The following is a 15,854-nucleotide window of genomic DNA, read 5'->3' as shown; positions in this document are numbered from 1 at the left end:
CAGGCCCAGGGTTACAGGAGAGGGTTTGAGCCCAAGTTAGGGAAAGTTTATTTAGTGTGAGAAGTTTATGTAATAGTTGCTCTAGGAGCAAAAGATAGTGGCAGATTATTTTAGTGAGCAGCTTTCTGGCTCCAACAAGTAGAGTAGTTGGGGTTAGCACCCTTGCGGTGATCAAGACGCCAGATAGGGACATGAGTGGGTGAACTCAGGTGCAGGGAAAGTGCCAAGGAGCAACATAATCTGTGAGATCTCTAGTGCTTGGGAAAATCACCAAAGACAGGCTTTTTTTTAAGGTTTTCTATTGATTGCTTTGAATGTACTAGAAGATACTATTACCTGAAAGCTGTTATCAAGATACCTGTCACTGTTCAATAAAGAAGAAAGTTTTTTGTTTGAAGCAATTAAACTGGGCTGCTTTTACTCTCATCCTGATTGATCTATGCACCAGAAGACACATTGGATCCAACTGAGAGTAAGGTGTTTAAAGTGACACACACACTGCTGGCAGTTGCCCATAGCCTCAGGGTGCCTGGGATACACTGGCAGCAACTCACACTATTTCCACTCACAACATGTGCTACATTTGTGTGTGATAGGGATCCTAGATTGTAAGCTCCACTAGGGCTTACTCTGTAAAGCACTGCTATATAAAGAATAATGATACTAATCATCCATAGATGTACTGAGGGCCTATATATAAACATTATACCTCTTGTTAAAATGGAAATGGAATGTAGCAGGGAGGCAGAACATACTTACATTACATTCTTTACTGCTTCTCATACTGACATACAATATTTGTGTTGAAGTATATTTCTTTCTTTATTTAAAGGGGTTATTCACCTTCCAACACTTTTCAGTTCATTGGTTTCAGATTAACGAGAAATAAAGAATTTTCCCAATTACTTTCTATTTCCGAATTGTGTTTTTCTAATATTGAAATGAAAAGTTTTGTTTTTCACCTTCTTGTGTCTTTCTAAAGCAGCTCGGGGGGGGGGGGGGGGCAACTTTCTTATTTTTGGCCCTGCTGAACAGAATCCCTGAGTTTCATATAACTTCGAATATAAGTTACAATAGTTGCTCATGTCCCAAAGATGCTGCTGGGAAATGTAAAGTAGCAGAATGTAACAGTTCAGCATCTGCGTCTGGGTCACTGAGCTGCTTACTGGAGCTGCCTAACTTTCTAAAACCTGGACTATATTAACATTAGGATTAGGGTCGGACTGGGAGGCTTGGGGGCCACTGCCCCAGGGCCCCCCTCCAGGCGCCACTGCCGCTCCGGAGTGCTGCAGGGGGCTAGTGCGCATGCGCGTGGTGCCGTGTTTGTGCGCATGCGCGTGGTGCCGCGTTTGTGTGCATGCACAGATACTCTATTCTACCGTGACCCCGAACAAAGTGGGGTCGTGCCGCCCCACTAAGTAGCGGATCTGGGCCTGCGGGGCCCACAAGAGCCCGGGGCCCACCGTGTTTTTTCCCGGTGTCCTGCCGGCCCAGTCCGACACTGATTAGGATGAACACAAGCTGTAGAATGAGACCTCTGGACCTCTAGTGGCACATACAGCACAGACATATGATGGAGTTAGAAAGAAGATGGCAGTGGTCAAGCTTCGGGAGGCAGGGAAGGGGACCGTAAATGACATGCACCTTCCCTATCACCTCTAGGATAGTCAAAGGTTACAGTATGATGACGGTTTGAGGGTTTCATAGTAAAACACTACATAGTCACACATAGGGGCAATGCTTGGCAGTTGGGGTTCCATGTCCTATTGCTATTGTAATCTACAGCAAGCTAGATAAGCAAGAATAGTTTTTTGTTTACACTTGCCCAAATTTTATAATGACGGATCATTAAAGTTGATTCCCAGATAATTTCTACAACATTTTGCGGTAAAAACATAGGGACCATTACTTTACAGGGGCGTGGGGACTGATTTCTAGATACTGCCACACCCCCATATATAATATAAGGCACTAAGTTTGCCCAGAAGCAGAAGCCCATGGCAACCAATAAGACTACCTGCTAATTGGTTGTTATGGGTTACTGCCCCTGGGCAAACTTAGTGGCTTTTATTACATAACCCTATGAGTGGCTATAACAGATCATTTTAGGTGTTTATATGTGTTTGGCATTTTTAATAGCATGCATATAAGAAAAAAACATGAACTGTTTTATGGGGCCCTGTTTTGTGTGTAGTCATCATTTTCTCCAATATAAACAGGGCGAGGACTAAATTACCTATGTGTAAGGAAATAGAGGTAGGCACTCGCAGGTTAACTGCAAAATGTTTTAATCGCACAACATGTTTTGGACACGGCCCTTTTTCAAGTGTTAAGGTTTAAATGACCTACTCCTTATATATTTCTTTATAATATTGGTTCCTGAACTGGGTGTAGTGAGCAAAGCAGTAGGTTTGTGGGGGAGTTACCATTTCTGGAAAACTTCAAAATGACATTTCTATGTATATACTTGCAGGAATATATGTTCTCCCAAGATGCAGTCGATGTTGACATAATTTAATGGAAGCTGCAGCAAGGCTTGGGGAGGGGGGGGCTTCAGAATAGAAAACGGGCAACAATGAAGTGGAAGATACAATGAACAAATCCACATTTAGTGAATCAAGGCAGTCAGTGCACAAAAGTTCAGGGCTACTGGTCACTTTCTTTAGAGATAAATACATGTTTTTATTAACAGTTGTTGCTGAGTAACTTGTAGAGTTTGATTTTAGAGCATAGATTGAATTTATGTACCATCTGTATTATAAATTGTTATCAGTCAGCAGCTCTTTCACTCAGTGTCAGTTTTGGGTAGAGTAGGTGCCAGCAGACAGACGGTTTTACATATACTAAACTTGATGAACCGAGGGTTATGTACTTATAATACACAAAAGCCATGAATATCCTGTAAATTATATCCTTATAAACGGTGAGTAGTGATGTCATCAGTTATAAACGGTGAGTAGTGATGTCATTTCTGTCACATGACTCACTAAAATGTGTGTATTATAATAAATAAAGTACCCCCAGTTGTAAAATATGAGGATATTAGAAGTTACAACAACAGGCTCTATTAGCCTGCACCGTTAGTTGTGGATAATATATTTGGCCAACAGTTGCCCTTTAAGTGTTTTTCATAAAGACTCAAGCTAGAGTGCAGGGAATAAAAAAGATAATCAAAATTTTTTATTGATACATTCTCTGACAATATCACAGGGCAATTTGGGGAGGGTGTCTCACGAGGTTGGCACGTAAGCAGAAAATACTCATTACAAACAGTAGAAAACATACATGCTTTTTTTGTCACATCTGAATCCACGGAGTGGCCTTCGGAGACTGGGCACAGACAGATCATCGAAGGCAGGCTTACGTAAATGTTGGCCACCATGCCTCCAGACCTGTCAGCAAGACTCCCGTCATGGGCAAATGAAGTAAAACCAAACACAAACAGTAGAATCTTCCGACAGTAAAAAGAAATGATGCAAGGAAAGAACATGCATTCAGAGACAGGAAACCCCGAGGTCATCAGGCAATCACATACCAGAACCTGCCAGCCAATCACGCTCAGGAGTAGTCTGAGTCGCGCACACACAGTTTTTGGTCTTTATAAAACCTTGTTTTTCTTAAGAAGGAAAAAAAAAAAAAAAAATAAACAGAGGGAACAGAGAGATATAGAGGGAAAACATCTCGGGCTGAATGAATTGCAACCAGAAGAATGAAGGAACAATAGAAAAATGTGCTTCAAAGTGAATGTTGGGCGAGAGAAGTGCTGTTGGCTGGAGAGAAGAGGGACCTATGGGAATGGACTCCCCAAGGATGGAAAAAAATGGAACATGGAGTAGGAAAGGAGATATTTGTTATATGCTGAATGTTCATCAGAAACTGTACAGTAAGGTCTGAGTCTGGTGGTCCCGGGAGATGCGGAAGAGCCCTGTTAACTTCCACTCAAGGCTTTCTTCACCCAGGGCTCGGCGCTCATCCCTTTGTCCCGGCTTCCGACAGTCAAGCCGGGAACAGTTCAGATGGCTTGGATGAAGCAGCTGTTCCAGCCCTCAAGGGCAGTGCACCATCATGTCCCAAAAGCTCCTCTCCTCCCATGATTGGCCGCTGTAGGAGAGGCGCATGGTAGAGAGGGAGCAAGCTGCACCACACAACGCAGGAGTGAAAATGTTGCCGCTCCTTTCATCTTGAATGAGGAGGCAGTCTATATCACCAGGTTGTTATAGCTGACATAATTTTTCTTGGTTGCTGGACCTGAAACAGGAAGAGAAGACACAATTAGTGATTTTTAATTGTATATACATATTTTCAGCTTTATTCTGAACTGCTGGTCACATATTGGATGTAAAATGACATTTTCCAGATCGTTCCAGTATAATTGTGGCCCAAATGCATGAAAAGAGATGCAGTCAGATTTATATTGATGCCTAATATTTCCAAGTTAGTCCTAGCATTTCAGTGTGGGAAATGGATCACTTCCCTTTTCCATGGTACTAACTGATTTTCTGCTATCAACTTCTGGATGTTACCCAAAACTAAATCTCTTTAAAATAGAATTCATGGTTATTTCCTCCATCTTCCCCTGCCCCTCAGGTCTCACTCACAGTCAATAACATCACCTTTCAATCAGGCTCACTGTCTAGGAATGATCTTAGACTCCTATCTGTCTTTTACACTGCACATCCAGACACTTGCCAAATCCAGCTGCTTTTATTGGCACAACGTTTCTCGAATGAATAGGACCTCACCTCAGCTTAGATACAACTAAAATACTTATTCAATCTCCTATTATTTCCCTCCTTGACTTCTGCAAATTATTCCTTGCAGGAAATAGCATTTCCCAACTCCAATCTGTTAAACGTTGCTGCTCCACATCAGCTGCTCCCATGTGCACATCCTTTCACTGGCTCTCAATCTCCTCTCAAATCAAATGTATGTATTTATTTATTTTTCTTTACTCTAATGTAATTTTTATTTTGTTCAGATTTATTTTCATGATCTTTTGTTTTTATCTTTATTGCTCTTGGGTTGTCCATGAAGATCATCATTTGTTATTCTATCTTTGTGCTTCTGCATTAAAATTTCTGGAATTTTGTTTATGTACTGCTTCATTATTGATTTGTTTATGAAAAAATAATAAACACGTTGTAAAGTGAAATCAAATTCAAATACTAACACTCACGTGCTAGGCCCTTAACAATGAAGTCCCTCCTATATCTCAGATATAATTTCAAAATACACTCCTTTACACGACCTATATTCTACTTCATATTGATCTTCACTTCTATTCTCATCTCATCACTTCATGCCATTACCGAGAGCAAAACTTCTCTTGGTCTTCTGCCTGGCTCTGGAACTCTCTGTTCCAAAGACACACTAAACACCCACCTGTTTAAGAAAACGTATTCAATTTATCTTTATTGACCAGACAATAACTTCACCAATTCACCAATTGTTTCCATATTCCATATGTTTCAAATGTACCCTTACCCTATACATTGTAAATAGGCTTGGGTGTATTTGACCCATTTCGGCAAAAATGTTGCCGATACCCATTTAAGTCTATGGGCGTCAAAAAAATTTTGACGCGCCACAAATTTTTCTTTGTGACGTGCAACGCCATACAAGTCTATGGGCATCGTTTCCGCAGCGAAACAAGGCGAAAAAAAATGCCTGTCCCTAATTGTAAACTCTTGTGAGTAGGGCCCTCTGATTTGATTTTTATTCTGTAACCCTTTTTTGTTAAAATGTTATAAGACCCTGTTTATTATAAATGAATGTAAAGCACTGTGTAACTTGCTGGTGTTATTTAAATAAATGATGGGAATTGGACTATTGGCTGGAGGAAAGCTGATTTCTTCAACACTGCATTCACTACTGGTTCTGAATACTTGGGCGCAGATTTATCAAGGGTCGAAGTGAAAATTTGAATTTAAAAATTTGAATATAAAAATATGAATTAAAAAATTTGGTTTTTGAGCTATTTTTAGTGTACTTCGACTATCGAATAGTCCAAAGTTTGATTTGAATTTGAAAAAAATGTGACTATTCGAATATTGAAATTTATCATGTACTGTCTCTTTAAAACTTCGACTTCTGCCATTCACCATCTAAAACCTGCCAAATTGCTGTTTCAGCCTATGGGGGACCACCTAGAGTCATTTGGTGGACTTTGAAAAATCGTTTTTTGGGGCAAATACTTTGATTCGAATTCGATTGAATGCGGTAAAACTTCTATACGAACGATACGAATACAGCCTATTCACCCGAAATGAATAAGTTTGATTTTTTTTTTAATAGATTTCGATCTGTCTTTTTTTATTTGGATTTTGAGTTGATGGGAGTTTAAAAAAAACTCCCATCACCTCAAAATTCGACCCTAGATAAATCTGCCCCTTAGAGTAGCGCTGCAAAAGGCAAAACTACATTTTGAGGTTTCAGAATGCCTTTACTCTGGGTTCAGCAACCCCATTAACGGGAAAACATTGAATTCATTGTTTAAATTGCTCTTGCAATTTTGTTTTCTCCAGCCCTGCTACGTAATCCCAGTAAAAGACACTTGTTATAGTGCAGTTACTCTACAGCGTGGGACTTTCTGGCAGACAATCATTGTGGAAACAGATATAGAGGCTAAGTCACAAAACATTAAGGGATTGCTTGTTTTCAATGTGAAGCAACACAGACGAGCCATTTATCTAAACCAAAATCCTCAGTCAGCAGAAAAAAAAGTGTATTTCAGTAAATAAAAGATACAGAAATGCAAGACAGTTATTGTTGTTATATTTTAAGGATTGCAGTTTTAAAAAGCCGTGGTACCCGCACAAGCTCACATCCAAATGTTATTGTTGTGTATAGGCAGCTATGTATAGTTACAAGTAATCTAAAAGCAACATTTGCCAACGATATATACAGTATACCATGTGAAGCCTACAGTTGCTCCCATGATGTCTTCTGTAGTGCTCCATCCCTTCTCATCTTTAGGTTAGACACACACACTCCCTAATCAATACAGGGCCTCCTTTAGATAAAGTATGGCTGCTGTGTGGGGTGCAGAAATGACTGCTAAAGTGCAAGAACTATACATGTGGTTAAATGGAGAGGTGTCCCTAGAGCTCAAACTAAAAATACTAATATTGTCCTTATAGCCTTATGTTCTACGTCTTCCAATGACCTACTGTATAGAAGCCACAGTTGTAGTGACATTTCGGGGGTTATTTACTAAACTCTAAATGCCAAAACCTCAAAAAAGTGTGGTTTTTTTACTATAAAATCCGAATTTTTATAAAAAAAAAAACCCTAATTTTTCAGGATTTATTGTACCTTGAGGATTGAAAAAGTCCAAATCCGGCATCCCAGAGCTGCTGAGGTTGCATATACAGTAAGTCAATGGGAGTAGTCCCAAAGATATTTTGATCTGCGCTGGGTTTTGTGGTTTTAGGGCAAAAATCTGAAAAATTTGTACTATTTTTTCCCCCCGATTTTCTGTTTTTTTTTTTCCCCCCAAACAAAATTTTCGGGAAAGTGTATTAATAAATAAGGAGAAAAAAACTGTGCGGATTTGGTCGGAGTTCTTTTCAGAAAATATTGAGATAAATTTGGACTTTGATAAATGGGCCTCTAAAGGGGTTATTTGTTCGAATGTCAAAAAAAAAATGTTGTTTTTTTTACTATAAAATCAGAATTTTTTGTGGAAAAAAACTATTTTTTAGGGATCTATTATACCCTGAGGATGGAAAAAGTCAGAATCCGAAAATCCGGCATCTCAGACCTGCTGAGGTTGCAAAGATACAGTATCTTGATCTGCGCTGGTTTTCCTGCAATAAAGATTTCATGGTTTTTGGGCAAAAATCCTAAAAATTCAAACAATTTGGTTTTTTTTTCACAATTTTCTGTTTTTTTTCCAACAAACAAAATTTTCAGGAAAGTGTATTAATAAATAAGGAGAAAATCCCATGCGGATTTGGTCGGAGTTACTATTAAGAAAATATTGAGATAAATTCGGACTTATAAATGGGCCTCCCAGTGCCCATTTGATTCGAAATGCACTCAAACTCCAGGGTTCCAACAATACCATTGCTAAAATCACGCCCTCACCCAGATAACCATCCCCTGCATTAAAGCAATTACAGTTCTAATGTAGGTTTTTAAATAATGTATATGAGATGTAAAGAGTTGGTAAGTTTGGCGAGGAGAAGCTTTGTGGAAGTCAGTTGGATAGAAGAGAGTAGATTAATGTGACCAGTAGTGAGAGGATGACAATTGAAGTCAACCATGAAAAACTCTGGGCCCTATACCAGCTGGATATTTGTGCCCCTATGGCACCGTAATGTAGTATTATTTTCCAAAGATCGAGAAATGATGAAACCAAGGACAATAATTCCATCTGCACCATACTAATGGCAACTTGGAATGAGAGGGGAAATAACTGTTACGTTCACTTTGGATAAAACACTTCTTAATTCCCACCTTCCTGTGGCTTAATGAATCCAGTCTGTGATAGAACTTACGCCAGGTAGAACTTTGATTGTCTGCACTTTCTGATTCTGAGCTGCTCTTTTTTACATTCCCAGGCAGTGTTAGGGCTTAGGCAGCCTAAAGAGCGATCCATCAGCTCTTTCAGTTTAGTCCAAGACCTGGCTCCTGGTTTAAAATATGAAGGAGCGAGTGCTAGGTATAAGATGTGTAAAAAAAAAATCACTGTCCTCTCCCTGGGAAAATACTTTAGAAACAATGGATTGTAGGGAAGTTCCTAGTGGAGATAATGATAATGGGCCAATGTGTTTTCCTAAGTGGACTTACCCTTTAGGTTAAAAGGTTTCTCTTATTCTTTATCATATCTTGCTCTTTTTCCTTTGTCCTTTGGCCGGGGACAAGAAAAGGGAAGGAATCGTCCCCTCACTGAGATACATAATTCACTTCAGGGGAAACCAACAAAATGTCAGGTTCACTTTCCAGAACCAAAAATATAATATAATGCACTCAGCACAATTCTCTAGCCCACGTGTAGCTGTTCTGCTACAGTTCTCCTATTCTGATGCCCTTTCAAAAGACTTCCAAGTGCATACATCCCACTGATGAAATTTTATTAAGTTGTAGAAAGGCTGTTATTAAAGCTCTTCATCTTCACCGGTGTGTATGCTGTTATAACTGTAATTTAATTTGCCTGGAATTATATAATAATATATAAGTATATATAATGAATCTAACTGAATTATTTTTGTAACCCCCTACCAAGCTATCCTAGATGCAGCTATTGATCTTCTCTTGCTGTGTATAAGGATGCTGAAGTGTGTTGAGTATGCAAATGCCTGTTTGCTGGGTAGTGTCTAGTGTGAGTTAAAAATAGTACTTGCAAGGGCTTATTTGTTATTGGTATCTGATGTACTAATACTTTAGGTTGCAATACACTAAGAGCTTGCACCTACTTATAGCTCCACTGTGCATGGCACTGCATTAAAAGTTCATGAATGCCAAAAACTTGAAAAATTTGAGGTTTTTTTTACTATTTTTTGTGGAGAAAAAAACTTAAATTTTTTGGTTTTTATTAAACCCTGAGACTGCAAAAGTCAAAATTTGAAAATCCAGCATCTCAGACCTGCAGAGGATGTATCTACAGTAAGTCAATTGGAGAGGTTTCTATTCTTTTTGAAAGTTTCTGTGGTCTGCGCTGGAATTAGCCCGAAAAGTCGACTATTTTGGACTTTTCAGGCAAAAATTCGGAAAAAACGTACAATTCTGGAAAAAAAAAAACTCGATATGATACAATTTTTCGTATTCGATGAATTCATGCTTTTTTTAATAATAAATAAGGTCAAATTGTGGATTCTACTTTGGTCTGACTTTTCTAATTTAAATACTCAGAGATTTTGACAAATAACACCCTAAGGGGGTTATTTATAAAGGTCCGAATACCCGAACCTCGAATAATTCGTGGTTTTCAGAGGAAAAAACTAAGAATTATTTGTGATTTATTCCAATGGTCTGAAAACTCAGAATCCGAAACCCCTGCATCTAAAAGCTCTCGAGGTCCTGTATAAGTCAATGGGGAAGGATCCAGTGTCTTCGCTGATGTCCATACCGATATCTGATGAGTTTGGGGTTTCTTCGCAAAAAATGCTAATATTTTGTTGTTTTTGCACAGATACCATGAACAATTCGGAGTTTTCGGTGAAAGCTCAGAAGTTTGCCTGATCCTACTTTTTCAGGCTTTTTTCTTCATAAATAAGGTCTATTCGGGCAATCGGAGTTGCTCGGATTTCTAACTTAGAAATACTCCGATAAATTCGGACCTTGATAAATAACCCCCTAAGTGTAGGGGTCAGGATTTGCCTTTCACCTGCAGGAACTCTTACTTCAACATCATGATAATGGAAGGATTTGCATGGGTATGCATGTTAAGGCCCACACCCCTAAGATGTCACTACAACTTGCTGCAAAGGGAAACATTTGTTATAAAGCATATATGCCACACCACCCTCCCAAAAGGAAAATAATGAATCCATGGATCTTTAGACACCTGGGTGTTCTGGTTACAACCTATGAATTGGCTTGGAGAATCTCTACTGACTTGCTTCAGTCGTGTATGAAGACTTCAGATGCACATTCCAGGCAATGCCAAGGTTCCTACAGTGGGTTGTGTCAATAGTTGCAAGAAGAATTGAGGCAATAGAAGTACACGCCAATGCAGTATTGATGGCATGTGCTGAAAGTGACCCAATCCTCACTTTGTTAGTTGCAAATTGCACCTGATTTTCCACAATGCACATGTACAACAGCATTTGTATTGATGCCTCGCATTCAATAGTGGCAACCACAATGACACTGGAATCCTGGGGAAAACACTGCATTGTGGGAAAAACATGACAAAAATTGCACTGTGTATACTGCATTGTGCATGTAAGTGGGCTTTATAATCCTATTTAATAAAGTTGAAGTGTCTCTGCGTCCAGTCCCTGTGTCCGTGGGATTGCGCTACTGCGCATGTTCCCCCACGTACCGTCTCTGGCGAATGTTTGACTACATATGTTCTATCGCCCGTTAATTTAACGGGCTTAATGTCTAGTGTTTTATAATGTCTTATTGATTGTAGAGTATGTTATAAGAGGGTTATGGCAATACAGGTATGGGACCTGTTATCCAGAATGCTCAGGACCTGGCGTTTTCTGTAAAGATCTTTCCGTAACTTACCTTAAGTCTGCTAAAAATAATGTAAACATTAAATATACTGAATAGTAGTGTTGGGTGAAACGCATTGAAGTCAATGGGCATCTAAATTCTTATGACGAGCATCAAATTTGACGCCCACGACAATTTTGATACGTGTTTATTTTGTCCAAATACATTAAAGTCAATGGGCGTCCAAATAATTTTGACGCGCAACAATATTTATGCGCTTGACTACTCTGCCACACGCCAACATTTTTTTCACTCATCGGCGGAGTTTTTTATTGTTTTTCCAAAATCTAAGTTTAAAGTTGAATTAACCTGTTTCGCCAGCGGATTTTCGCTGCCGTTTCGTGAATTTATTCGCCAGCATCAAAATGCAGAAATTTGCCGCCAATTCGCTCCTGGCGAATTTATTCGCCCATCACTACTGAATAGGCTAATCATCTCTTAGTTTGGATCAAGTACAAGCTTGAGAAAAAGAAAATCAATTTTTAAAATTTGGAATATTTGGATTAAATGGTGTCTATGGGAGATAACCTTTTCATATTTCGGAGCTTTCTGAATAACTGGGGTAACATTCTTACAGAGCATCTTGCATTTAACTTTTAACTTTTTAAAATTTAACCTGTTTTCTATCCAGTAATCAATTGTATCAATAAAGACAAATGCTGCAAAGAAGGGGGTGGAGAGCACTAGGTCAGCTATGAAGCAACTAGATAAGGCTGATTCAGTGGACCAATACTGATATATTATAGGTTATTCTATATTTATTTCACGTAAAACATTTAATTAAATCCAAAAACAATATGGTGCTATTAAAAATGATCTTTCTTTCAATGCCATTAGGGAGCCACTGTAGCAAATGTGAGGGAATGGGACAGGGAAGAACATTAAATGCAATTATTCTAGAGTCCTGAACACTGCAGGGCCATAATGTGCAACCATGATCAGGTCCATCGTACTCCCGCATAATTCTCTTTGAAGGGCCCACAATTCTCTTCACCTCCACGACTGTTGCTTGCCAAGGATCCATCCATTTCTCCTGTTTTATTGAGACAGTGCTTGAGCATACGTGCCAGTATTATAAAGGAAGGAGTAGTATCAATCAGGTGAGACCAGCACTTACTGGTTTCCATCTCGTTGACAATTATGGACTGTTTGTGTTGTTAAAGGGGTTGATCACCTTCCAAACAGTTTGTTCCCCAGAAATAAAGACTTTTTTCAATTACTTTCCATTATTTGTTTTTTATTGTTTTTCCAAAATCTAAGTTTAAAGTTGAATGTTCCCGTCTCTGGTGTTTGAGCCTGGCAGCTCAGTAATTCAGGTGCAGATTCTGAACTGTTACAGTTTTGCAACATTTAGTTGATACATTTCTCAGCAGCATCTCTGGAGTATTTGCAACTATTGTATCAATTCTAACAGCTGCCTGTAGTGATGGGCGAATTCGCGAAACCGCATTGAAAATTCGCCGGCATCACAAAAATGGACGCCACCATTAAAAATGGATGGCCGGCGTCAAAAAGAAGACGCCGGCGCCGTTTCTCAAATTTTGTGCCATTTCGAAAAATTCGGGAATTTTTTGGCAAAGCGAAACGCCCCAAATTTGCCCATCACTAGCTGCCAGTAATGAAACTCAGAGATTCTGCTCAGCAGGGACAAAGATAAGAAACGTATCAACAAATTTATCAATTTGGAACAGGTTACAGGGTCGGCGACCCCCCCCCCCAGAGCTGCTTTAGAAGGTGAAAAAAGACACTTTACACTTCAATATTAGAAAAACAGTGACACAGAAAATTTAAAGTAATTGGAAAAAGTCGTTATTTCTGGGGATCTAACTGAAAACAACTAGTTGTTTGAAGGTGAGCCACCCCTTTAACTTGTATGTGATAGTGGTCTCATTCTGTTTGCAAGAATAACATTGCAAAGGTACACGTCTGCCATGAGAATATTAGAGACAGCCCCTTGTCTGATATATAACACAAGAGTCATCCAAAGTTTCATTTATCTTTTAAAAACAAGGGAAAAGTTACTCTTTCCGATGGAGATGTTATCCATTCTTTGTGCCCTTATGTTAGGGTTTAAGGGCAGAGACACACCTGGGGATTCGGATAGATTAAGTCGCCCAGCTTCTTCTTCGGGTGAAGTTTTCACGTGAGGCAACTTTGGAAACGAAGCACTCTGTGTGCCATCCCGCTGGAGATTTAGATTCTAGCCTGCAGGAAGGCAGCTAGGAGAGATTAGTCGCCCGAAGAAGAGGCGATTTGTTTGCCAGGCGACTTATCTCCCTGAATCTCCACGTGTGTCTCTGCCCTTAGTTAACAGGACTGCTTATGGAAGTGAGCTGATTCAGTAGTGCACATGTGATTGGTTGAATTCTCATATTCTATAGAATACAGTAAGTATTTTTTGATATTCCCACACTTGAAAATCAAGATGATGCTTGATCCATAAACCTGCACCATCTATCGTCGCTTAGTCCGAGGTTCCCTACAGCCTCTGTTAAACTCTCATATTCTAATTGGAAGAACTACAAGCATGGTGGTTTAGGACCATTAGTGGAACCTATTCTAAACTTAATGGGGCAAATTTACTAAAGGGTGAATTTTCATACACTTCATTAGGCACAATTTTGCTAACACTACACTAATTAACTAAAATGCAAAGTTGAGTCTCTGCAGCCAAACACTGGTGAAGTTTCACTTGCGTAAATTCGTCATCTTGAGCATTTCCTAACGAACTTCGGCTAATGTTTGTTTCTGCCTAGCAAAACTTCGTTAGAAACACTTATGCTTAGGTCAATTTGAAAAGGGCAAAGGACATATAGGTCGTATACAATATGGGGTTTATTTATCAAAGAGTGAAGTTAATAGTGAAGTTCCGCCACTAGAGTGAAATTCTGCCACTTCCCATTCATTTCTATGGGGTTTTTAAAGGCGTATTTATCAAAGGGTGAAATTTCACTTTCACCCATTGATAAATACGCCATTTAAAATCCCATAGAAATGAATGGAGAGCTGCGGAATTTCACTCTAGTGGTGGAACTTCACTCTTTAATAAATTTACCCCTATATGTCTTGAATAGTGATGTTGGTGCAAAGTGAAGTGACCACTTATTAAAAATGTTCAAGGAAGCAAAATAAAAACTAGAGAGATCCTCTAATGCCCTAGACATGAGCCAACCCTTAAAGAAATGTGGCATGCCCCTCAAATGGTTAAAAAAAAAAGTTCAACCAAAATGTTTTAGTAGTTGCAACTTTTAAAGACAATCCCATATTAAAACGTGAAAAAAACGCCAGCGTTTTATATAATTTTTATGATTCTTCGGCAAACAGGATATGATGTCACTGACATAAGATTGAGGAGGAAGAAGCTTCATCTGATCAGTTTGCCAGGTCTAAAGTTGCGAAGGAAACTCTGGCGATAGAGGTAATGTTCTTTAAAATTGGCACTTTAGTGAATTTGCGGAGTAACGATCGCTCGCCTGATCGAAACTTGGCCTGGCGAGAGGGCACAAAACGTTGTTAGCTATGGTCTCTATCGCTAGCGAATTATCCTCTACGCCTGTTAGATATGCAATCTGGATATCCAGCAGAAACTTTAGACCCCCAACAGGAAGAAGACTGAGGTTTAACGTGCTTGGTGTAACAAGATGAGAATCATCTCACTACATTGTGCATTTGCTTCATTCCTTATCCCCCTGATCTTTTATTTTGATTTATGGCTCCTATTATCCATTCTAGGCAGATGTGTCCTATATCAACCGTGACAAAACACTGCTTGTAAGGACCAATACAAGCAAAGAAAAACCTGAATTAACATCCGTGAAAAATGTTTATGCCTGTCCTGGATATTAATAGAATGTGGCTGTAAAAGGTCACAGCGCTTGCTCCTGTCCATGGAATCATCTCTATAACACACCGCTAGAGCCCAATAATGTGAGTGACAAATCCAGACAGTGAGAGGATTATCCCCTTGGATGCTCAAGTATGGCCAGTTCGTAGGAGTGCCAAAACACTCAGAGCTCTCATTGCAAAACCTTGGCAAGCTTGATATAACGGTTTTATAACAGTTTTCCCGACAAGGGTGGCAATGAGTTAAATACAAGGAGAGCTGCTGCATCATCCCAACAATATTCAGTATATCTTCTCACAGCTAATCAGCATGGAATGTAGATTTCACCATATTTTTAATTCATTTCATACTGAATCCTAAGTTATTTATAGGATAGCAGGAGCTAGCAGGATCAAGGTTAATTGCCAGAGTGGGGTCTAATCTTTGTACTTTGGCTAAGCCAATGTCCCTTGTCCCTCATACAAGGCAGCTGTTCCTCTTTATATAAAGAAGCAAAAGACTTATAAAAACATATTTGTTCCTATAAAATGAGACCTCAGAGTGCCTTAATAAAGTAGCACATCTGGCACACAAAACTGCAAACATTTCAGTAGTAATTGTGACAAGTTGGGGATTTTTGCAGAGAATAAGCTGTCTAATTCCAGGCAGTGCTATTCTGTGGCTACTAAAGCAAATAAAGTTTTATCTTACCAGGGACCTATAAAGAAGCAACATTATGTTTTCATCCCTTGAGTCAATACCCGTTGTTATGCAAGATAGAACTTTATTTGCTTTAGTAGCCACAGAATAGCACTGCCTGGAATTAGACAAAAAAGAAGCTTGAGAGGGGACATTATAAACA

The 15,854-nt window shown here is 39.3% G+C and overlaps 1 protein-coding gene across 1 annotated transcript in view; it reads right to left on the bottom strand.

Moving 5' to 3' along the window:
* Positions 1–3,158: 3,158 nt before the first annotated feature.
* grm7.S (glutamate receptor, metabotropic 7 S homeolog) overlaps positions 3,159–15,854 on the bottom strand; it is a 314,575-nt gene continuing 301,879 nt past the window's right edge. Inside the window, exon 10 of the mRNA XM_018261347.2 lies at positions 3,159–4,248. Within this exon, the coding sequence (XP_018116836.2) occupies positions 4,199–4,248 (50 nt within the window). The 3' untranslated portion in view covers positions 3,159–4,198. The remainder of the gene's footprint in view (positions 4,249–15,854) is intronic.

The sequence above is a fragment of the Xenopus laevis genome, chromosome 4S (assembly GCF_017654675.1).
Source record: "Xenopus laevis strain J_2021 chromosome 4S, Xenopus_laevis_v10.1, whole genome shotgun sequence".
NCBI lineage: Eukaryota > Metazoa > Chordata > Amphibia > Anura > Pipidae > Xenopus > Xenopus laevis.
Note: the sequence above shows the minus strand (reverse complement) of the source record. Positions and strands in the feature narration are given on the sequence as shown.